This window comes from Carlito syrichta, unplaced genomic scaffold, assembly GCF_000164805.1.
Source record: "Carlito syrichta isolate Samal-C Ts95f unplaced genomic scaffold, Tarsius_syrichta-2.0.1 Scaffold305624, whole genome shotgun sequence".
Lineage (NCBI taxonomy): Eukaryota > Metazoa > Chordata > Mammalia > Primates > Tarsiidae > Carlito > Carlito syrichta.
Genome location: NW_007249720.1, coordinates 113,340 through 138,550, shown reverse-complemented (window position 1 = coordinate 138,550; position 25,211 = coordinate 113,340). Strand labels below are relative to the sequence as shown.

The window sequence follows — 25,211 nt, the reverse complement described above, 5'->3', positions numbered from 1 at the left end:
TTTAGCTGGGGAGGTGGGGAAGGGGACGGGGGGGAGCGGCTGGGCCCGGGTTCGGACCCGACGAGGGGGCCGGGGCCCTGTGTCCGCGGAGGGCGGGGACTGCGCGGGCGTCCGGACCTACTGCGCCTGCGCCGGGCCCTCCCACCTTGTGGATCGCGAGCGAGTTCCCGCAGGGATGGGGTTAGCTGATCTGGTAGTCTCCAAGTTTACACCTTCACCTTCGACTTTATGGAAATCTAGGGTTAGATGGAAGGGAGGGGGAGGTCTTCAAAAATAATAGTATTGTTAGTCCAAGCTTGCCTTTCGGTAACCATCTGTTGAAAATGATGTTCTCCGGATTTTCTTGTGCACAGTGGTTGTGGGAATCTTTTATGGTAACAATCTCGTTAGTAGACTTATTTCTCAAAGGCAATATTGCATTGGGAAATTTTGTTATGTAGCAGATGTGACCTCAAGTGGAACAGTTTTCGAAGTAAAGTCTTCATTTAGTCAGTCATATTTATTTGATGCTTACTGGATGTTTAACTAATGTTGACTTGTAGCAATTTCCTTTTGTTATTAGAGCAAAGAAGAAAAAAACTCAAGGAACATATGTTAAGAAGCAAAACATTTTTTGCATACAAAAAGGAAAATCAGATAGTATCCAGGTGAGGTCAAGTTTATTTCTGTAGAATTATGTCAACTGTCCAGTAAAAATGTGAGCCACATCTGTAATTTTAAATTTTCTAGTAACCACATTTAGAATATTTTTTTAAAAGATGAAATGAAATTTAATAACATTTTATTTAAACTAATGTATTCAGAGTATTATTATTTCAAATTTTAATAGTAAAAGTACTGAGATATTATTTGCATTTTTTTGGTATAATGTCTTCAAAATCTGGTGTATGTTTTACAATTTCAGCACATCTCAATTTGGACTGTCCACTTTTCAAGTACTCAGTAGGCACATATATCTAGTGGCTACCTTTTTGGATGATACAGCATTAGATCATTTTCTATGTAAATTCACAATCTAAGAAAAAATAATTTTAAAGCAAAGTGTGTATATAGATGATTGACTTATGCTTTACATCATACAAATGTCAGTCTTTTTGTAATTTAGGAAGGCTTTTTATTTACTGTATGGGGGAGTTCTGCAGGGTGGTGGCCCTCCCAAATTCTTGGAGATTTGAGATTATCTGTTGTAGTCTTAATCCTCCATAGAAATATCTTTTGTAATAGTAGTACATAGTTGTAGCAGAAACAAAAACCCATGAAAGTAGATGAAGCAGAAAGTAAAAAGGTCCTCTCTTACACTCTAGAGATAATCACTAATAACATCCTTCCAGGCTCTTTGCCTTTAAGAATAAGGACCTGACTGGAATCTGTTAAGTCTGCAACTACAGCTGTGTAACCTAAGGCAAGTTATTTGACCTCTTTGAGTCTGTTTGCTTATAATATTAAAGTAGAATAATAACACAAGTTTCTTGAGGATTAAAGGAGATATTGAATGTATTGTATTATGCCTGGTATATAGCATAAGTGGTAGTATCTTTTAATGATCTCTCTGGCATTCCATACAAAGAATTGGTTCTTGGAATATATTGCTCTCCTAGTTTCCTTAATTTTCTTCCAACATCACTGCCATCCTCATGATTTAAAAAAAAAAAAGCCTAGCTTTCATCTGCACTTCTCTATGTTAGGTACTTTATTGATATATTTTGCCTTTATGAATATTTGATACCCTTCCTTATGGGAGAGAGCGGTCAGATTCTGTTAATTTTTAGAAGATAGAGCTGAGAGGACTTGGTGATGGATTAGGTACGGGATGTAAAAGAAAGAATAAAGATGATCCTGAATGTTCCAGAGTAAAGAAGGCTAAGAGACATGACAACTAAATATAATACATGACCCTGTACTGTAGCGTGTACTGGAAGAAGGAAACAGTAAAGGACATCAAATCAGTTTATGAATTTGATAACTATACTATGGTTATGTAAGAGAATGTTCCACTTTTTAGGAAACATTGAGGGATAAAGGGCCACAATGTATATAATTTACCTTCAAGTGGCTCAAGTAAAAATTGTATATACCCCATACATATTCAGAGAGCAGAAATATTAATGCATATGGGATAAAATGTTATCAATAGGCAGGTCTGGATAAAGGGTAAACAGTCTTAGACCTATTTATATTTTTGCAATTTTGTATAAGTTTAGCATTTTTTCCAAATAAAGTTTTAAAAATAATTTTTAACTTTAATAAATTGCCTTAGCTTAGAATACACATTTTATCTGTCAATTAAATCTCTTATTTTTTTTTAAGACGAAAAGGTGATCCTAGGTTTTTGGTTTGAATAACTGAGAGGATGGTAATACCATATATTGAGATGGCAAGACTGAAGGAAGAGTTGGGGAATCAGGAGTTCTGTTTTGACTGTGTTAACTTTGAGGTGCCAAGCAAACCTCCAAGCAGAGATGTCAAATAGTTGTACGTCTGAAGTTCAGGGAAGAGGTCAGGACTGCAGACATACACTTTAGAATTGTCAGTGTATAGATGGTATTTATTTTAAAGCTTAGGATGGAATGAGATTACTAGTAATCTTGGATAGTATTTATTCAAGTAGGACAGTGACTCTCACCTGCTTATTTAACTCAGGAATCTAACAGGGTCAGGGGTTTGTAATACTCTTAAACATAATGGGAAGAAAAGAATATCCTGAAACTCTTATGACTTAAGTACTACATTTACTCTTTTCAGAAAACAAATGTCAATTTAAATATTATTACTTGAGCAACAAATTATTAAATAAGGCATCCAGTCTGAGTTACAGCTTTCCAGAAACAGACAGTTGTATTTTACAATCTCTACGTATGGGTATCCTAAAACTAATTTGTTCAGATGAACCCTTCTATGGACAGTTTTATAATAAGACAGAATAGGATTATATATTTTCATATAAGTCTCTACATTGGACAGGCAAATAAGATGAGTTCTCCTTGTCATTCTGTTTTTTTGTTTTTTTTTTTTTGGCGGGGGGGGGATTGTCAGCTAGATACCAATATATCCTGTTCAGTGGCACATTTTGATCCTCTTTCACCATGATCAAAATGTGTAGTATAAATGGTGTCAAAGTTCTGCCCTTTCTCTAAACTGACTGAACAATCAGATGTGAAAGACAATGTAACCAACATTATTTACTATAAAGATACCAAATTTTGTCAATTGTAAAGTGCACATTTTAAAAATATTTGAACATCTCTGAACTTGGGGTCTGCCTTAGAATCAGTGGCATATCTAATTGACAGTATTTTTTCCATTGTTTGTACTATGCAAAATTGTCATAATCATCTGCTAAGAGTGATGCTAATACATGGCTTGTATTTGACAGATTATAGCTGTAAAAATGAGTCTAGGTTAAATTATTGAGGAAGTGTTTGCTTTGAATAAATAGCCTATATACAATAAAACCGAGAAACCAAGGTTCATATTTTTAATATATCTTAATATAAATTAAGCTGTGAATAGCATGTGGTGAATTTTGGATTTCTTTGGAGAGGGCTCTTTTTAAAAAAATTTTTCAGCATAATACATATGCAACTAAGTACTTAAAAACTAACCCTAGAAGGTATTTCTTACTAAAAGTCTTGAACAAGTAGAGAAGAATGTTTGTAATAAGATTTATACATTCTATGGCGATAAAGTGTTAAGGCTTTTATGAAAATATTTTTAGGCTGAGCTTAGTGGCTCAGCCTGTAATCCCAGCACTTTGAGAGGCCGAGGTGAGTAGATTGCCTGAGCCTGCATGTCCGAGACCTACCCAGGCAACATGGTGAGACCTCGTCTTTACAATAAATCAAAAATTAGCCAGGCGTGGTAGCACATGCCTGTAGTTCCAGATACTTAGAAGGCTAAGACAGAAGGATCGCTGGAGCCCAGCAGGTCGAGGCTGCAGTGGCCAGGGGCATGCCACTGCACTCCAGTCTGGGCGACAGAGTGAGACTCCAATTCAAAAAAAGAAAGCAAATATCTTTAAATTTGTTTATGCTATAAAATTATTAAAAATTTTTCTTAGGACAGATTGCAACTCAAACCTTGCTTCAATTTAAAATGTAAAATTATGAAATCAGTTAATTGTTACTATCCCACTATTTTTCCTCTTAAAAAAGGAAACCTCCTTGGTACAGGATTAATTTATTGACCATTTTATTATTTTAATTTTTTAAGTAGTAAAGGCCAAAGAGTGGAGACACCTGAGGACCAGGTTCAAGAAGGGACAGAAGTTCTAAAACTTAAAACAAAAATGGTAAGATACGAACATAGCACTCATAAGCTGCCCTCTTTTCCCCTTTCCCTCTCCTAAATTCTGAAAGAAATTAGTTCTGAAGCACTGATTTGTCTTAAATAACTCTTTTAGGCTGATAAAGAAAATGTCCATAGACCTGCAGGAATCAAAAATAATACAATGCTGGAAAAAAACTGTATTCCTTTAAAACCTTCTAATGAACTAACCAATTCAGCTGTAGGAATTGATACATATAAATCTAAGGATAATAATCAAACTCTGCCAACTGAAGATGATCCTCAAAGTCAACATATGACATTAAGCAAGGCATTTCACCTTAAAAAAAATAGTACAAAGACACAGATGACTGCAGAAAAACCAAAGCAAGATGCTATTGTGCCCAAGAAACCTGTACTTGGATCTTACCGTGGCCAAATTGTTCAGTCTAAGATTAATTCGTTTAGAAAACCACTACAAGGCAAAGATGAGAGTTCTGCAGCAACAAAGAAACTTTCAGCTACTATTCCTAAAGCCACCAAGCTTCTGCCTGCAGATACCAGCGATAAAAGAATGAAAAGTGACAGAGCCTCAAATATGACAGCTACTACTAAATTTGTGAACACTACATCTCAGAACACACAACTTGTGCGACCTCCTATTAGAAGTCAGAATAATACCCGGAAGTCCGTGAAACAAGGCATCAGTAGAACCTCTGCCAATATTACGTTCCAGAAAGGGTTTTGTGAAAAAGAATTTTTACAGTCAAAACCAGTTTTATCTAGCGTCAAAGCCAGTTCTTCTCAGGACTTAAAAAGAAATAAAGCACTATCAAAAAGCATAGCATCTGAAATTGTAGCCAGGCCTTCTTCATCTTCTAATACCAGACTGATAGAAAAGTCCAAACCCATTGACCAGCAAAGACATACTATGGTAAAAGCAACTGTTGATAGTAGACCAACTTGGCCCAAAGAAACTGCAGAAGAGAGAAAGTAAGTAGTTGTTGTTTCCTTCATTTTTTTTCCCTTAATTTTCAATAGATTACTGTTTGTGTATTTGACTTGTAATACCCTTGAATATATTAGAATTTTCTTCTGTCATTTCCTTTCTGTCATAATGCAGGCACATTTATATTGTGGAACAATGTGACCGAAAAGTTTTTGCATCTGAGTGTGTTTTATTAGGGTGCTTTTTATAATCTATGTTAAATGCTTAATAAATTAGGAAATATTTTATAATCTCTCCATTTAAAAATGTATTCATGGGGTCTTTGAGCATATAATTGACCTTGATATGTTTAATACTTGTTTTTCTTCAGACTTGTGAACTATGTATATGCCACTAGGGTAGAACTACTTAAAGATCTGAAATATTTTGTAATTTTTCTTCTATTTGACAGAGTTTTATCAACAATATGAAAGTAATGTTTATATACTGCTTCTAATTGTAGAACTCGTCTGATTGAGTGGAAAACTGGCAAAGGAAGAGTGTTGAAAAGACCTCCTGATCCGATAGTTACACAGCGTGAGCCTGAAGTACAAAATGAAAAACCAGTTGGATCCTTTTGGACTACCATGGCAGAAGAAGATGAACAAAGATTATTTACGGAAAAAGTACACAACACAATTTCTGAATGCCTGAAGCTGATCAACGAGGTAGAGTCTTTATTTTATAATTGTATAGCATTTTATAGTTTCCAAATTACCTTCATAAACATTATCATATTAAATTGTGTTGTCAGTCTTTTTGGCCAAGTGACGTCAGTGATATTATGTCTATTTAACATTAGTTATGAGATTGTTTTCACAATTACTGAATTTTGAGATATACTGCTTCATTAATTTTGAGATTGTTAACTTTTAATTTACTGCATTTTGCATTAAGTTCATATAAATATACAGATTGAATATCCTTTATCTAAAATGCTTGAGACCAGAAGTGATTTGGGAATTTTTTGAACTTTGAAATATTTGCATATATATAATGAAATATCTTGGGGATGAGACCCAAGTCTAAAAATGAAATTCATTTATGTTTTATATATAGTTTATATACATAATCTAAAAGTAATTTTATATAATATTTTTAATAATTTTGTGCATTTGAATCAAAGATTGAATACCTTGAAACATTAGAAAGCAAAGATGTCTCTGAGTCAGCCAGCTATGTGGACAATCTAGTTGTTTAGCATCACCATCATTCCTGAATCTGAATTTATATGTTACCAATAAGCAATCATTTTCTTAATACTTATTCACACATAAATACTTAACAGTAAAAAAAAAAAAAAAAAAGACATGCCATTAATACAGTGAAAAACAATGTGTTCAGGGTAACTAAGCAGTAAAGTAGCACTAGAACGCCTGCCTGCATCACTTATTAGACAACAACAGCAGGCTTTCAGTGTGTATTTTTATTTAAAGGCTAACATATTTGTACTGCATTTTTAGGTGAGAAGAAGCAGTAGAGGCACTAGGAAGTGGATGAGGAGGCATTTTGTTGAATGGCTTTTTAAAATGTTTCCTCCAGAATTATCTGGCTCATTAACAACAGTTTTTGTCTCTAGGAATCTCTTCAATTTTGTAAACTGACATTATTTCCCATTTTGTGATGAATATATGCTACTCTAGTCCCTCAATAAGCCCATCGCCTATTTTTGCTTTGTCATATATAGGCACTTTTTCTGCAGTGTTAATGAGGGTCATCTTTATTGTCATGATGTCACTCAAAAAGTTTTGGTTTTGGAGCATTCCAAAATTAGATTTTGAATTTTCTTTTTTTAATTTATTATTTTTTTTATGTTTATTTTGAGCCAGGGTCTTGCTCTTTCACCCAGGCCAGAATATATAGCTTAATGCAGCTTTGAACTGGCCTCAGGAGTCCTCCCCGCTCAGCCTTCCAAAGTGCTGGATTACAGGCGTGAACCACTGCATCCTGGCTGGGATTTTAGATTTTCAAATTAGTGATGCTCAACTTGAGTCAAAGGGATAATTAGATTTTTTTTTTTTTAACCTGAGTTATTAATACTGTACTCCTCTATGATCTTAATATAGCATATGCTGGGATGGTATTTCACATCTAATACTTTGTTTCTTACAGTTGTTCAGTATATTTACAAATCATTTTTTCCACATATTACACATTTTATCAAAAAACTAGCAACACAAGTTATTATTGCTGTGTGAGTCATTATTATCACAGATTAAATTCAAGTTACCTAAAATAGTCTCAAACAAATCTCATTTTTATCATGTCTTAAATTTATTGTAGAATTTTGCTATTTGGTCCAAAATCCTATGGCGTATAATCATCTCCAGAATATTTTCTTCGTTTCCTGACTACCCTGAAATCTTGTTTTGGTCACCCACTAGTGTCTAAAATCCATAGCAAGACTGAATGAAAGGTATTCACACCTTACTCTACTCTTCATGAGCATCTGATTCTGAGGACCAGTGAAAGTTACTATCAGGAAAACTCTAATTTTATTCTTATTTCTGTTGATTTTTTTTTTCTTTTGATACCATGGAATTTTCTGCCTTACTATTTAACTATATATAACTCTTATATAAACCATTAGATTCATTTTAACCTTAATAGCCTTAATAAACCTGACAAAGACTTAAGAGGAAAAAAATCCCTACAACTATTCTTATAAATATTTGGTAGAAAGTATTAACAAACGGAGAAGATAAACATCAAGACCAAGTAAAGTGTTAGTCATTTTTACTGATAAGTATTCCAACTAATGTTTTAGTTTTTGCTGCCATGTGTTCGAGGCAGATAAACTTTTTTTTAGACATTTAAAGGAAGGTTGGAGAAAAGGGGATGAAAATAGGGAATGTTTTTATGAATAGTTTTCTATCAACTTTTTAATCTTTGTCACTGATTTTGATTATAGTTATTAATTGTTCATATTTGTAAGCTAAAAAAAATCACACACATTATTTTTTACTGTTTTAGGGATGCCCAAAAGAAGAAATACTGGCCACACTGAACGACTTGATTAAAAATATTCCAGATGCTACAAAACTTGTTAAATATTGGATATGTCTTGCACGTATTGAACCAATCACAAGTCCTATTGAAAATATTATTGCGATCTATGAGAAGGCCATTTTGGCAGGGGCTCAGGTAAGATTAAAATTTACTGATCTTTTTAAACTTTTTTTTCAAGTAAATGATTTATTTCAAAATCCACGTCTTTGAAAGTCTCTGCATTTATTACATATTTTGCCCAGTTTTATATACTCCCTGGATACAAGAATTGGTAATTGGCAATGATAAGAAACATTTAATGAGTACTTACTAGCAGCCAGGAATCATGCAAAGTGCTCTGTTTTTTGTACCCTTTGACCAGTTTCTCTAGTTCCCCCACCCCTACTCTCTGACAACCACCATTCCACTATGTGTCTTTGATTCTTTTAGGTTCCGTGTATAACCGAGATCATATGGAATTTCTCTTCTTTGTCTGGCTTACTTAGCATAATGTCCTTCAGGGTCACCTATGTTGTTGCAAATGGCAAGATTTTCTTTGAAGAGTGAATAATATTCCATTGTGTGTATGTGTGTGTGTGAGTATCACACTTTCTTTATCCACTCACCTTTCCACACTTGTTTCCATATCTTAGCTATTGTGAATAGTACTGCGATAAACACAGGAGTGCAGAAATGTCCTCACCATATTGATTTCATTTCCTTTCGCTAAATACTCTGAAGTGGAATTGCCAGATCATACAGTGGTTCTATTTTTAATTTTTTGAGGAAACTGTATACTGTCTTCCATGATGGCTGTACCAGCAAAGTGCTTTAAATATCTGATCTCCAATTATTACAAAAAAAATCTAGAGTATTCATTATATTATGTAATACTTGAACATAATGGTTAACGTTCTATTGATAATATACTGTTTATCCTTAGATAATCACAATTTTCAGTCATTAAAGATCTTCCTGTTGCTAACATATTGCAGTTATTTTCATTAAAGTTTGGAATGACAGAACTTTTGGATTGGCCCTCTGATCTTGCATTTTGGTTAATGGAGATTTTAATGTACTAAAGAGCTGGTGGCAAAGGTTGAGACACCAGGCAAGGTTGCTGGAAAATAATTCTGTATTACTGCATCAGAGGAATATTCCTTCCTACAGCTTTTTATTGTCTGCCGATGACACTGGGATTTGCCGCGGGCTCATGTCTCTGCAGTCACATTTTGCAGTTAGCTCAGGAACATACATCACCATGGCAGAACAATTTAAAAAGGCTCTTCTGACTTCCTTTAGAGTTTCGGCAATAGAGAACCCTGTGTGTTCTTAGCTTCCCAACTTGTGCAGGTAGATTCAGTATCAGACCACTGTAACCATCGTTAAACAGGGACTTCAGTTCGATGGCTGTCAGCATCAGGTGCATCTTCACAAAGCACAGCTAGGCAACTTCAGGAAAACACATTCCAACTAAGTCATCAGAGAGATGTTGAGTAAGAATTTTGTTCTTCATGCCACTCAGGAAATGTTTTTGCCAGGGCCATTTAGGAGATCAGCAAATAGAGATGGTGCACTAGCCAGACAGCCTTGGGTGATAAATCCAAGCTTTAATTCAGCAAAGCAGATGATGTTGTCTCCAGTTCTAATTCCAGCTGGGAATCTTTGGCAGATAAACCTTGTAATGGGACTGAAGAATCTGATGACTTTAGGCTTAGGGTAATAGTTCTTGATAGAGAGCACCCTCAACATTGGAGGACACTTCAGCATGCAAATCACTACACCAAGAGTTGGCTATAACTGCCATGCTTCTGCGTATCCTACCACAACTCACCTGAGATCCTTTCACTTCGTTGATGATCCAGAAACAAAAGTTGTATAAGCTAAGTAGCGTTTAAATGTGGTTTTCAATTCCAAAGAAGGATGGACCTCTCCCAGGAAAACAGTCTCAGTGTTGATTTTCCCTGACTTGTGGCAGAGAAAATTCCTCAAGAAAGCAGTTACACTGTCCACAGTGATGTTTCCACAGACTACAAGGGACTTCCCTTTGACCACTTCATAGGAACTGGTGTATTTCCTCTTAGCAAACAGTTCCATCATCTTAGGGATATTGTTCACAATCATATTAAACTCCTCAGGGTGAAGGTCTGTCCTAAGGATGTCTTTGCTCCAACATCTCCAAAGACAATGGTGGATGTTGTTGCTATGACCATAAATGGACTCAAAATATGATATAGTGTGTGAATTTCTACCTTTGAGTCAGGAATCATCAGAATTTTTCAACAGGTGAATGAATCCTGCAGCTTTAAATCAGGTACTGAGAGCTATTGATAACAGTTTGGAAAACTTCACTGAGTTACTGGTCTTGAAGGCTCATGGAATTAGCAAGATTTGAGGGAATTCTAGCAGCCACAGTGCTCTTAGGAATCCCAAACCCAGCCAGTGACTCTTCAAATAATAAGAAACAAAGGCTTGTGGAATGGTAAACATGTCTACAATTAAATTCAGCTCCAACCAGAACTTGATCTTGTCATCAGCTGTCATAAATCTCAGCCCAAATTAGAAACCAAAGAAAGTACTGAAAATCAAATCAATAGGGATGGTTTTATCTTTGTATGAAAAATGCTTCCAGCAGGATCTGTAATATTGATGAAATAGATTATAAGACTCTTCAATGCTTGTACAAAGACAAGGATCACCAACACTTGACCCACTAAGGTCTGGGCCAAAAGCAACATTTGTATATAATTACAAAATGCCCCATGGAAATGAAGTCTTAAAGGGTGCTGCAACCCAATGAGTATAGTTCCAACAGCACCTCGTCCTTGCGCTGGCTCCAGAAGCATAGACATGCCACCTATTTCTTGAAGTCCTTGTAGTCATAAGTCCTCGTAGTCATGGGTGGGGTTGGGTGCATTGTGACACTCTGGGTTCTTTGGCCCCCCTGCAGAAAGAATTTCAAAGTGGGCCAATATAGTTTTAAGAGTTTATTGGGAGTTGGGGAAGCATTGGGACTATGCCTCACAGAGAAAGAGCACACTTTTACTTTTGACCGAAGCTTGATATACCTACACAATAAGTATTCTAAAGGGTTAGCTGCAGTTATCTGGTCTTGAGTTTTGATTTTTTTTTTTTTTTACTCATTTGTAAAAAACTCTGCAAATAACTCCAAGAGAAAAGGTTTTTCTTTTGACTCTGAAAAATATAACAAAAAAAATTTAACAATACTTCAAATAAAACAGCTATAAAATTATTTGGTTTCTATTAATTCAACTTTACAATTAACTCTTGTTCTGTCCTATGTTGGATCAGTAATCCTCATGGGCACATAAGTTGATGTAGGAGACATGGGGTCCCTGGAGATTGAAGACACTTTTTGACTTTCAGATGACTTCTTGTCTCCTCAATTAGTCCTATGTTGATTGGCCTTCCCCTCCTCCCCTGGGGTCTGACACAAAGGTAATTGTAAGTGAACTTAATTTCTAATTATACCTGCAGCTTTTACTCCATGAACTGATTCCATATAGACAGTTTCAACAGAATAATCATTACTATTGATAACACATGGTTGGACATATCAGAATTATAGGAAGGAATGTTATATAATTTTGGAACACATGCCAAAGACACATAAATATAACCTTAGGAAAGTTAAACACTTTCATGTTTGACAATGCTTCCTGTGTGACTTTAGCATACCAAATGAGTTAAGTGTCTACTTGGATTTCAGGAAGACATAATACTAAAAAAAAAAAATTTAAAGATCAGAAGGACTGAATTGAGAACTTGAAATTTTTATGTTGGAACCATTTCCAAGTGTTAAAGATTTTAGAAGCATGATATCATAACAGGATTACAGTTCATTGTAAAATAATCTTTCTTTTTGCCAAAATGATAACTCAAAGATTTTGAAAAGCAAGAACCTTAATCTTCAATAGGGGATTTAAAAAATTTTATTATAAAGATGTAGGGTACATTTCAAAGTTAGGTATACAAAAGTTGATTATGCAGGTATCCTTGGTGATGAGGTATGCCCCTCCCTCCCCTAGCAGTTTCCCTTAACTGCCAATTCCAACCCTCCTCCCCTGACAGTTTCCTACTACTGCCAGTCCCTTTCTTATAGTATTATAATTGTTTATGGTCCGCTTTTGAGTGAGAGCATATGGTACTCTGTTCTTTGTTTCTGTGATAGATCACTGAGTATGATCAGCTCTAAATTCATCCAGGTTGCTGCAAAGTCCATATGTTTGTCCTTTATGGCTGCATAATACTCCACTGTATATATGTACTACATTTTAAAAATTCAGTTCAGCTTTGATGGGCAACATGGTTGGTTCCATGTTTTTGCTATTGTGAATAGAGCTGCAACAAACATATGTGTGCAGGTATCTTTTTTGTAGAATGATTTTAAAGAGTAAAAAGACACATAGCAGGGGACCAACTGAATCTGACCACCCATGCTGGCCCTCCTTCTTCTGACACTTGCTCCCCAGTGGCAATTGATGTCACGCCAAGAATTAAATGTCTCTCTTATCTTTTAAATGGGCTCCCGTAGACAACCTTTAATCAACAAGTTTTGTAGCATGTCTTGGTGATTCCTTGTCAGTCACCTTTTAATATGCCCAAACCCATACCCAGCTTCCTGTCCCCCCCACACAAACTTTTTTTTGTAGTTTACTTTTAAAGTAAATAAAATCTTTCGTTATCTCTTAAAATCATACAAAAATTTTGTTTCAAAGAGAATAGCAAATTTTATTCTTACATAAGTGTATTAGTAATGTTGAAGTTAATTTTAATAAAAATCTTGTAAACAAATCTGACCACAAAGTAAGTTTTTTATAAACACCTTAGGATTTTTACTAAAGAGCAGATTAGTATTTTCAGAAAACACTTGTTATTTTGGCATAATGGCATTCTATCCTCATATCAATATGATTTTGATATTAATGGTTAATTCTTAAAGGTAACTAATACCCTTTAACAAATTCAATCATTTTTAGAATTTCATTCATTTTTTTGCACAAACCTCACACACAATTAGAATTAATCCTTAAGTAATCTTCAATTAAGACAAGACTATTTTTTCCCCCACTTTTAAAAGATTATTTAATGTTTTTACATTTAGTTAGAACTAGCTGAACTGTATAAGGAAGACAAAGTTTGGGGGCTGCAGTAGACCCTTGGTGGGATCTGGGTTTGAGCATATTATAAGGTGACTGACAAGGAATCAACAAGACATGCCAGCAAGGTTGATTTAAGGTTGTCTGTGGGAGTCCATTTAAAGGATAAGTGAGTCATTTAATTCTTGGTATGACATCAGTTGCCACTGGGGAGCAACTGTCAGAAGAAGGAGGGCCAGCATAGGTGATCAGGGCCAAATGACTGGCACTTGAGTTAATTTAGAAATCAATTTAGGTTTCTGAGGCTTACTATTCACCAGGAGGTTGCTGGGATGATGGTAAAGCTGGTGCTGACCATTGTAAAGGACCTCAGGCCTCCTCAGTCAGTAGCTACCATTTTTGAGCTAGGTGTTCCCCTTTCCCTCTTAAAGAAGGTGTGCTCGTTCTTTCAGTGGCCCTCATGTCCATACAGTGGACATGGTCCTGAAGGTTTTGGATACTAAGGGCAATTACTTTTCAAGTGTCCCCATTGACCGCATTTATAGCAACAGAAGTCATCCCCCTTAGAAGGTTTGTTCTTACTGGATTTTTGTTTGGTGGCTAGAATTTTGCGACTAATGGTGACTGCCAATAGGTTTCCCTGTCTTTGGTCTCGCTGCCACCCATGCTGTTGTCTTTTTTTTCCTCACTATTTCAGATTTTAGAAACCTTAAAAGTCTTTAATTGGAAGCTTGGCATTTGTGGACCTACATCTAGCTTCTGGAACTTTTCACTGAATGCCTGGAGCTGACTGGCTGATAAAATAAGTTCCTAGAAAGGTTTGTCCTTCTGGTATATCAGGGCTAAGTTGATATATTTCTTTATATTCTCAATTAACCTTCCCTGGAAGAAAGCAGGATTTTCATCTGGGCCCGGCATGATTTCCCTCTTAATCTGAATATCTAATGCCCATTGGATATAGTTTTGTTTGTAAAGTGGTTATATAAAGCCATAGATGCCTGCATATAAGGAACTTCTGACCGTTTCTGTTTTTGTCTAGAAAATAACTACTTGCAATATGCTATTAAAACCAAGAGTTCTTACTCCAAACCTCATTATCTGCTAATTTGTACTGAATCCAAATTATATTACCATAAAGCATTAACTTTTTAAGATTTTGAACTGTCTAATTTGAATTTTGACCCAGTGGAGAGTCTGAGGGTATAGACTTACTCATTTTATCATTTGTGTTCAAGGGAAGATTCTGAAGCCAAAAAAAAAGACCGTAAACAGTTATGTGAAGGTGTCCCTGGGTCCCTGATGGCCTCCTGAGCTGAATGTCCTCAGTCCCCCTTGTGCCTGCCTATGTAGGACTTCCATTGAGTGCCTTATGGCTTGAGGCTGTAACCTAAACATGAATGAAGTTGAATCGGAGGCTTTTCAGCAGTGCCATTGTAAATGGTCTGATGCATAAGCTTTTTAACAAACCATTTAGATGGGAAATGGTCTGTGCTTACCCATTTTCAACTGTGAACAGGCAGGATTGCTAGGATTCTCTATAGATGACTGAATTGCAGTGTAAGGGGTGCCAGAGATTGGCACAAGACTTTTGAAAGAGGAGTCATGAGATTTGGACAATCAGGCGAGAGTAATCTATCCCCATGCCTTATGGTACCACACAGAGAGCACTCAGCATCTAAGGCTTCATCTGTCCTGCAGAAGATGTTAGCTAGATGCAGTAAAGTGACCAGACTTCCTATTCCAAAAACCTTTCAGTGAACCTCATATAATAAACAGTGGTGTTATCTAGCAACAATGTTTTGTTTTGTTTTTTAAATAGGAACTTTTCATTTCCCATAGGAGCAATTTGCTTTTAGTGCCAGGCATAAGCTTTGTATCCCTTCAGCATATGGTAAAATTGTAAGAAGCATGGTTTAAGTTTGCACTTTTAAAATAGCTTTCTGCACTATTTAGTTTTCAGAATGCCTGGATGCCTAGTTGAAAAAGTGAATTAGAATGGCATGGTGGCCTTTTCCTGTAAGTTAACAGGATCCCTTAACTAGAGGAATGGCTTGAAAATATATATGGTCCTATCTAAGAGACTTTCCAACAGTATTACAAGGACTGATCATTGCAATCTCTCTTGGCTGAGGCTCAAGTCTTAGAGAGAAACTCACTTCTAAAAACCTGGCTGCCAGCATTTGAAAATAAGAGCAATTTGACTGCTCAAACTCCAGAAAAAAACCCTTCCATCCCCATCCCAAGTAGAAATACTTTTCTCCCCCTTCCTAGTAAAATAGTGAGAGTGAGACATGAGAGAAAGAAAAGAGGGTGCTTCCAGTCACTCCTTGGAATGAAGTTTTATTTCCTTCATCTTCTCTGTGCCTTCCATCAGGAAGAATCGCTTGAGGAGTCTCAATTCTGCACAGTTCAGGGGTCAGACCCCTTCCCACCTCCACCTGCCTCCAGTCAGGGAGGACCAGTCGCCTAACTGGAGGGATCAGAAACACGAAGGCAGGGGAGAAGATTCCATAGGTGACCCTGAGAAGGACAAGGAGTGAAAGTGGAAGTAGCAGCAGACTGAGGGAGGGAGAGAGAGACTGTCCATACTCAAATCCATGGGGTTATGGCTATTGCTGAGCTTCTCACACCCTGTGCTTGGGTTCATAAGATGTTGCTGTTGGGGGTGTGGGGTGGCACTCTACAAGTTCTTTGGCCAACCACAAAAAAAGAATTTCAGAGCAGGCCATATAGTTTTAAGATAGAGTTTACCAGAGGGTGTGGGCATGCCCAGCATCTTAAGAGAAAGAATGTGCTTTTGCTTTTGACAAGAAGCTTGATAGACCTACACAAATGATTATTATGCCAAGGGGTGGACTGCAGGTGTCTGGTCCCAAGTTTCCATTACCATCTTTCCACCTTTGATGAGCTAAGGGGTGGGCTTTTCCTTGATAGGCTTTTACAGCGATTATTATGCTAACCATGAGCTAAAATGTGAGCTGGTTACCATTTTTCCACCTTTGATGGGCTTTCCTTTTGATGAGCTGAGGGAGTGGACTTTCCTGAAAGCAGGTTTGCCTTTTACAGCCATTGTAATGCTAACTATGAACTGAATGGTTGGGTTGTAGGGTCCACATTTCCGCCCACAGGGTGGTCAGGCATGGTCTGCTGATAAGAAAGGATATCTGAATGCTTCCCCTATTTTAAAACTTCCTACAAGAACATATCTATGTCTAATCTGTACTAAAATAACCTGCCTCAGGTCTGCATCTGGATGAGCTTGAACTTCATCTTGGGGGCAGGCTTTGGCTGCTGCTGCTCTGGTTGCCTCTTGGAGGCCCAGCCTGATCTTTGTTATTCGGTGTAGACAATTCAGAATGATTTTGAAACGTATCACAATGTAACGAGAAAATTGTGGTTGTATGTATAGTAGTAATAAATGTTTAAAGGTCACAAGGATTGCATTATAAAAGCTGTTTCTCAGCCCTCTAAATCTGATTTTTGAAAGTGGATATAAGTTGAAATGTACATTTTTATTAAATGTAAGTTTAATTAAATGTAAATTTACATTTAGTTTAAATGAATGAGTTCTATTACCTGGTTGGGAAATTTACTCGGAGGCTGAAATATTAATATTAGAATTTGCTTATTGAATATAAAACAAATGGAATTAAATTCACTATTTAAATGTTATCAAGCACTGATGGTTTTATGAAAGAACTCTTTCTCTGTAGGAGTATACCTGAATACACATATTTATATACTATACAAATCGGCCCTGCCTACAAATAGAAAATGACACTAAACTAGTTTCTCTAACATTATTACTGCCATCGTGGTTTGATATCATACCTCTCACCTCTGCTAATCTGTTGATATATGAGGGGGGACTCAAAAAAAAACCCCAGAATTTATTTATAAAAAATTGTATATTCTTACATGTTGAAACTTAAGTCAACTTCAAAGTACTTAAGTTTAATGGAACACACCTTATTGAGATATTTTTTCCACTGCTGAAAACAGTTTTTGAACTTGTCATTTTGATGCCCTTTGGTACTTCTGCCATTTTTTGTTTCACGTCTTCCACATCAGCAAAACGTTTTCCTCTGAGGACTTTTTTCATCCAAGGAAACAAAAAAAGTTGCTCAGGGTGAGGTCAGGTGAACAGAGAGGGTGGGACAGAGGGGTTGTGATGTTTCTAGTCAAAAACTACCTAACACTCTGTGTGGTATGGGCAGGTGTGTTGTCATGGTGGAAGAAGCAGTCACCAATTTTCCACAACATGGAATATTTCTTCCACAAATCAGGATATTTCTTCCACAAATCGTGATGCAGCCTTCTTAAAACTTCTAGATAAAAACAGATGGGTTCCTAGAACACTTTGTAGTGGGAGAAGTGTACTACAAGGGGCTTGCCCTCCAAAAGATAATTCTGTGGTTTTTTAGTCCTCCCCTCATACAAAGGTTTGGGTATAGAATAAATAATTTCTCGACAGTTTTTTGTTTGGTTAGCTTTTTTGTTTTTATGGATGTTTCTAAAATGTATTTCCTTTTGATCAAGTTACTCAGAAAACTCAGAAACACATTCTTGGAGATTGTTTACAAAGTCAATTTTTAAAAATTTCTCTTTTTAAAAGAAAAATCTATTCACTTTAGTCTCAGCAAAGACAACAAATATTATTTGACTTTTCACCTGAATAAAAAAAACTGAACATTCAGCAGATGGTCTCTCAGTGGCTATTATGTGTAAAACTCTTTAGAAGGGTAATTAGATCTGGCAGAATGCCACCTGGAAGGGAGTGTTTGGTCCCTACTGTATTGTACCAGAAGGACATTACTTAAGGCAGCTTATGGCAGTGTGACTAGAATTGATTAGAGCCCAGATTCACGTAGGAAAAATGTGATACCAGAGCAGAATCTGGAAAACAAGAGTCAAAATTAGCCAAGACGATAGGATACAGTGATGTGCACCTGTAGTCCCAGCTACTCAGGAGGCTGAGGCACCAGGATCGTCCGAGCCTATGAGTTCAAGTCCAGCCTGGGCAGCATAGCAAGAACCCATCTCAAAAATCATTAGTTAAGAAAATTGAAAGCAGAACAGCTGAGTAATTCAGAACCAGTTTCTAGAACTAAGATGATGAACCAGAGTTTCCCTAATCTTGAATGTGTTGGAATATTGTAAGTGCTTATGATATCTGGCAAATAATGGACACTTAGTAAATGTTTAAATGAATTAAATATGTTAGACTGATCAACCTTAAGCTCCTCAGAAATGCCTTTGCTAGCATATGAAACAAATATAACTATGGACTTAAATTTAAGAGAAAAGGAGGTATAAACTAAATATAATCAGCTCTTTAATACATATTAATAATTAATTTACCATCTAGTTATTAATTTTGTTCATATCAGGTAAGCAGCAATAGTTTCCAAAGGCTTAACAAAAATTATGTAAGGAAATTTTAAACTGATGAAATTCTACACTTTAAGTTCATTTTTAATGTGCAAATTGGAAAAGACAATCATTTTTTAATCTTAGTTGTAAGTATTTTGAGAAGCATGGTTTAAGAATGCTTTATTTTAGAATACAGTATGAAATTCTAATCACTAGTTTTAATATTTTTGTTTGTTTTGTTTTGTTTTTTTGAGTTGGAGTCTCACTCTGTCGCCCAGAATGGAGGGCAGTGGCCGCTCCCGGCCACCGCAGCCTCGACCTGCTGGGCTCTGGCGATCCTTCCGCCTCAGCCTTCCAAGTAGCCGGAATTACAGGCATGTGCTACCACGCCCGGCTGATTTTTTGATTTATTGTAGAGATGAGGTCTCGCTGCCCAGGCGGGTCTCGAACCCGTGGGCTCAGGCAATCCTCTCACCTCAGCCTCCCAAAGGCGCGGGATTACAGGCTGAGCCACCAAGCCCGGCTTAGTTTTAATATTTTTAACTTGAACAACCTAGTTAATGTCTGGGAATATAAAACTTACAAGGATCTGCTTTCTTCCTTACAAAAATTAAGCCTATTGAAGAGATGCGGCACACAATTGTAGATATTCTAACAATGAAGAATCAAGAAAAAGTCAATTTGGGTAAGTTTCAGGTTTTTTTTTTTTGTTTCCTTCAAGTAAGTGAATTGCAATTTTATTATGTTTCTTTGCTGAATTCATTTTATTCTTTTATCTTTTTTAACTTTTAAAGTATGTAGGTTGTTTCTTTCCTCATACTTTTGTTGAGCTGCCTCAGAGATAAAGTAGCTTTATGTAGTATAAAGAATTTTTAATTAGAAGATCTGGTTCATAGGCCAAATTTGTCAGTGTTTGAAAATTACTTTACCTGTCCAGGTCTTAATTTCCTGTCCTGGAAATGAGGCAATTTGATTAGATAATCCCTAGAGACCTTTTGCCTGTTATATTCTGTGATCTATTTATGCTCTAGAAAAACTAATTCAATAATTATTTTTTCTAAGGATGGTAGGTGGAGATGAAAAAAGAGATTCACAGGTAGTGATATAAAACATGTAAACATTTTCTAGATTTAGATAAAGGTTGTTATCTAAATTACTCTGACCTTAGGCAAAAAATTAACCCTTTCCTTATCTGTAAAGTGGGGATTTTTGGGACCATTGAATAAAATAATGTTTATTGAACAACTGTCAGTCTGTGGCATAACAAATTCATTAAACTTTAGCCGTTAATGTTAATTTGTACTTGTGTTCAGAAAAATTATTCAGTTTTTTCTATAACATATATCACCAAGTCAGCAAATATTTGAGTGCATATTATATAATTTTTTCCAGATTTTATCATCTTTTTGAATAATTTTAGCAAGAACCAAACAGCTTGAACTTTTTAAGGCTCCTGATATATGCTGCCAAATTGCTTTCCATAGTAATGATAGCATCCTTATTTTTAGTATACGAAATTAATTTGAAATGTAGAGATCTGAGTCAAGGGCTAAACTTTAAATAAAATCAAAGATACTGAAATTCTAAGTTAAGTGTGTTATATAAGTTTGTGGTTACATGTAATACCAAAAAAAAAAAAATCTGTTCACTGGAGCTAATTTGCTAATGGATATACTAATGACTATACTAATGGTTGGGCTGGAGAAAATCCTGCTTCTGTTTGCAGTATGCTTAGTTCAACAGGGATTATTTCAATTTATGGTGACTATTAATATGCACTGGGGAACTATTAGTATAATAGCATCTTAGTTGTAGAACTTATTGAAGGACCTAGAGAAGGAATGGTCAGGAAGAGAGGAGGAAACCCAGGAAAGACTAGTATGCCACAAAGAAAAGGAGGAGAAAGTTTAAGAATAACCCAGTCCTGTCTCTTATTCACAAAAAAACAGCAAAGTGGAAATTAAAATTCAAAAAAACCCAGAATTCTTTTTGTAATTCTCACTGGTTCTAGAGATTTGTGGAGAGAGAAAACCAGTATTTAATCTGATTAAGTTACTCTTCTGTCTTATTTTTCCTTAATGGAATAATGCTAGTTACTGTTTTTTAGCAGGTAGAATATTAGTCTTTAAATAGGAGTGGAAAAAAAGCTATCCATGGCTTTCTGAAATGTGTAATTATAAGTTTTAAATATAAAATCAGTTTTACAAATCAGTTACTTGTAAACAGGAGGAAAACAAGTGGTTAAAGTCATTAGGAGAAGGTAAAAAAAAGTGGGATATCTAAGACAAATAATAATAAAGACAAACACCATTTGGGTGTCTCTCGGTTACCTCAAATATCCAAACCTTAACATATCATTCTTCCCTAACCTGATACTCTTTTGGTTCCCTGTCTCAATGAGTGGCACTATCTAGTTGTCCAAGTCAGAATCTTAAAGTCCATTCACTTCTCTGTACCCTCATTCTCATCGCTCTAGTCGAGATGACTTACGGTCTCACCTGCACCACAACAGTAGTCTCCACACTTTGCTTCCTGCCTCTCTGCTCTTGCTTCTTTCCAATCCATGTTTAGCACTGCAGCCAGAATGCTCTGCTACTTACCTGCTTAGATACCTGACTCTGCCTCTTCTCTTGTCACTCTCCCCAACATCCCTAAATTTTTTTCTTTTCTTTTTTTCATTTCCTAGAGGGAGTTATACTATCTTTTCCCTCTAGGTCTCTTCAAGCCAGTCTTTGCTTTTTCTTAACCCAAATCCTAGTAATCCTTCAGACTTCAGTTCACATGTCGCTACCTTGGAGTAGCCTTCCCTGTTAACTACCCTAATATACTTCCCCCCCACACACATCCTAGGTTAGATGCATCTGTTTTGTGCTCCCTGATTATTTTCCTGTGCAATACTTGATGCCTTTGATTGGTTATTTGTCCTCTCTTTTACACTATCAACTCATGGACAAGGACCTGCCCTTGTCTGACCTTTATATCCCTAGTGCTAATGCAATGCATGGCACATATTAGGAACTTAAATATTTGTTGAATTATATTCATATCTTTCTCTCCCTTTTTCAACTTCCACTCACTAAAAAAACCATAGTCAGTTATCATGTAACAGAAACATCTCTTAGTAAAAATTCCCTAATAATTAAATCCAGAGGTCCTTTCAGCTCAATAGACTTAACAGAATGTCTCATAAGTATTTCACATCTAACGTGTTATTTTGAAATCTTTGTCTTCCCTCACTGCTTCTCCATACCCATCTTCCCTTTCTCCACCAAGGAAGAAAAGAGAAAGGCTTCCTCTGGCATCAGTGACTCCTAAGCAAGAAATTTCAGAAGAGATGCCGCCAATACATAGGCACACTCATTCAGACACAGACACGTATTCATTTGTTCATAAGTTCTGACTCAGAAATATTTTTCAGATTGGCCTCTTGCTTCCTAGCCAACTCTTAATAACTTGCTTAGGCTGTTACAACGACTTTGTCTTCTAACCATTACAGATCATTACTTTTCATTCCCTGCCATTCTAGACAATCTCTCACATTGACCAAATCTAACTGAATTTCTCTGTCCAGTGATTTTTTTTTACCAAACTCCTTGCGTGAAGCTTATTACAGTACAGTGCTTGCTGCCTATCTGAGCTTATCACCTCCTTTCACTCTCACTGTGCTCCTTACCCTGTATTATAAACATACTGGCTCTTTAATATTATCTAAATAGATAATTTCCTTTCTTGCTTATACCAAGATGGTCTTTGGTCTTACCAAGTACTCATTTTTTCAAGACCCAGCCTAACTCACTTGGGAAGCCTTCCCTATCCATCTCCCTGCACCAATAAGCAGAGTTAGTTTGTCCTTTTTGTACGTTTTAATAACCTTTAGTTCCTATTTCATTTATAGTATTTATTTCATCTTATAAGTAATCATTTTCAAGTGTCTCTTCCATGGAATGTAAACTTCTTAAGGGACAGGAATTTTATTGTTATATTAAGTAGTTGGCAGTATTATTTGCTTAGGAAAAGTAATGGTTAGGAGGTGGCAGTTTTGCTCTTTTATTTTGAAAATTTGATCAACTAATGTCTTCTGTTTTTGTTCTTAAAATTTGGCCCAAAATTTAATCTACAAATGTATTTTCTATAGGAGACAATATTAAAGAGTTTTGTGCAACCAAAGAACAAGTCGAAGAAGTCAATATCGGTGGTACAGGTGTTAATCTAGAGCCAGGAAAACTGGAAATGGAGAGTAAATATAGAGATGTGCTATTTCAAGATGGTAAAAAAGCGCAGGATGGCAAAACAAAAGGTCCAACCGATGATGTTAAAACCCCCAGTACAGAAGCTGGAGCAGGCTGCTTAATTAAATATTATGTATCTACTACGCCAAATTTGCAAAGGTAAACTTTTAAAATATTAAGTGCTGTGATTTGTTCTCATGCCTAGGGATAATAAATATGGTATTTTTAAATCTTTGTGATGGCTTCAGATTATAACTACCATTTGCTAACATAGAAAAGTTTTCGAGCAAAAGTTTTATATGATTTTACTTTAATCCCCTGGTGTTATTAGTAACAATAGTATTTGGAGTTGAGGAATTAACCAGTTCTGCAAATACTCAATTATCTGCTATGTAAAACTGTAACAACAAACAAACAAAAGTTTCTCACTCCAAGGAGCATGCAATACCTCTCCCTTTCTAAAAGACAGTCAATCACATGCTTGTAACATACAAGTTTGTATGACGAATAGCATGAAAGTGCAAAGTTAAAATGTTGTTAACATGTTTTTGAACTCTGGATAATTTTTTGTTTTTTTCAGTGTAAAAAAGAAGGTGCAATTTGATGAAGCAAATTCTTCATTTAAAGAGTTGAAGTTTTTAACACCAGTGAGACGGTCTCGTCGTCTTCAAGAGAAAACTTCTAAATTGCCAGATATGTTGAAAGACCATTATCCTTGTGTATCTTCACTGGAACAGTTAGCAGAGTTAGGATGTGACACTGATGCTTTTGTTTGTTGCCCTAATGCAGCACTGTGCCCAATGTTCTCCGAAGCTGAAGCAACAGAAGAGAAATAATGCTTGATAGGAATGTGGTTTTTATTACTCCTCGAGTGTTTGACTTTGTTTTGTGCGGATTTGGCTTGCCCCCAGGTCTCAAGTTGGCCAAGTACGTAGGCATCCTAAGTGTTCATGGGAGGGGACTCCACTAACACTCATGTTACAGCAGCAGCTGCCCTTCTGTGCCTCAGAAATAGCTTTCCTCCCTTGTCAGTCTCAGCAGATTGAGTTTTTCTTTGAGATAGATACATTTTGTTAGCGATTTTATTGTGTTCCTTGAATATAAACATGTCATCATATTAACTTGTTCACTTTGCGGAATATAAGTGCAGTATTGATGCATTGGTACAAACTAAGGTATTCTGTGCCATAACAAGATGTCTTAGAAGAAAAAAGGAAACGAAGTATTCAGGGTATAATTTATATTTTTTGCATTGACATGTTTTAAAATGTTATTATAATACCTTCCTGCTTTAAAACAGAATACTGACAATTTTTTTTTTTGCCTTTCTTTGATTAGTATGAAAGTCAAAAATTGTGGTGTATAGAGGGACTCCCTTCAGCTATTAAGGTATGAGAGGTTTAGCTTGCTTTTTCACCAAATTCCAGTTAGCAACACTGTTGTGCTCTGTTGCGTCCCTTGGATTGCCTGCGGTCCTTCACTTGTCACTTTTCGTCAGTGACCATGAGTCTGCATCTATGGTCTCTCAGCCTTTCTTTTGATTGTGACTAAGGCCGAAGGATAGTAAGAGAAGGTACTTAATATAGGAAAGAAGAGGTACCAAATTTAATGGTTATTCAAACTTAAATCTGAACTCCTTTTTGTAACTTGACTATCTAAAATGTTAAAATTTTAGCTTTCATAACTTCTATTTTTACAATTTATAAATAATTTGGCATTAGGAAAAGAATAATACTTAATAGAAGTCATTCTAGTTTGGAGAGCATTTCCAAAATAACCAGTGCTTACACTTGCTTTCTTCTTCATAATATAAAAGTTTTACTGTTGAATCATATCTCCTGAAACATGATAGTTATATACTGTAAAATTTTCTTCTCCTCACACATAAGTACCACTGATAAAATGTTTAATAAAGTTACAAACTAACACTTAAATGGCATCAATCCTTTATTAACCATACAGTTTCAAATAAGTGAAGTTTTTATTATAAAAGGTTAGTTTAAAAACTTTGTATGTAATATGAATATTAAAGATCACATATTCATTCATATATCTTTGTTCTATATGTTATCTAATGTTCTAGAGAGTAGGATTTGTATTCCTTTTTAACTGTGTACCTAATCTGTATACAATAAAAATATATAATGTTGTTCCAGTGGCATTTATTTCAACAAGTATTTTATGCAATGCAGTTTACCACAGTGAATGAATTTGAACTTTGCTTTTGAAATACATTGTGCTGAAATTTGA

The 25,211-nt window shown here is 35.9% G+C and overlaps 1 protein-coding gene across 2 annotated transcripts in view; it reads left to right on the top strand.

Annotated features, from left to right (window-relative positions):
- The window catches only part of LOC103264185 (cytoskeleton-associated protein 2), a 25,830-nt gene extending 619 nt beyond the window's left edge, over window positions 1–25,211 (top strand). The window contains exons 2-9 of one of the 2 annotated variants that reach the window (XM_008061829.2): window positions 563–647; window positions 4,213–4,288; window positions 4,400–5,256; window positions 5,715–5,919; window positions 8,225–8,395; window positions 19,348–19,417; window positions 22,868–23,120; window positions 23,542–25,211. In XM_008061829.2, the coding sequence (XP_008060020.2) occupies window positions 592–647; window positions 4,213–4,288; window positions 4,400–5,256; window positions 5,715–5,919; window positions 8,225–8,395; window positions 19,348–19,417; window positions 22,868–23,120; window positions 23,542–23,797 (1,944 nt within the window). In that variant the 5' untranslated portion in view covers window positions 563–591 and the 3' untranslated portion in view covers window positions 23,798–25,211. Of the gene's footprint in view, window positions 1–562; window positions 648–4,209; window positions 4,289–4,399; window positions 5,257–5,714; window positions 5,920–8,224; window positions 8,396–19,347; window positions 19,418–22,867; window positions 23,121–23,541 lie in introns of both variants that reach the window. The other variant, XM_021714325.1, reaches the window with a different exon arrangement.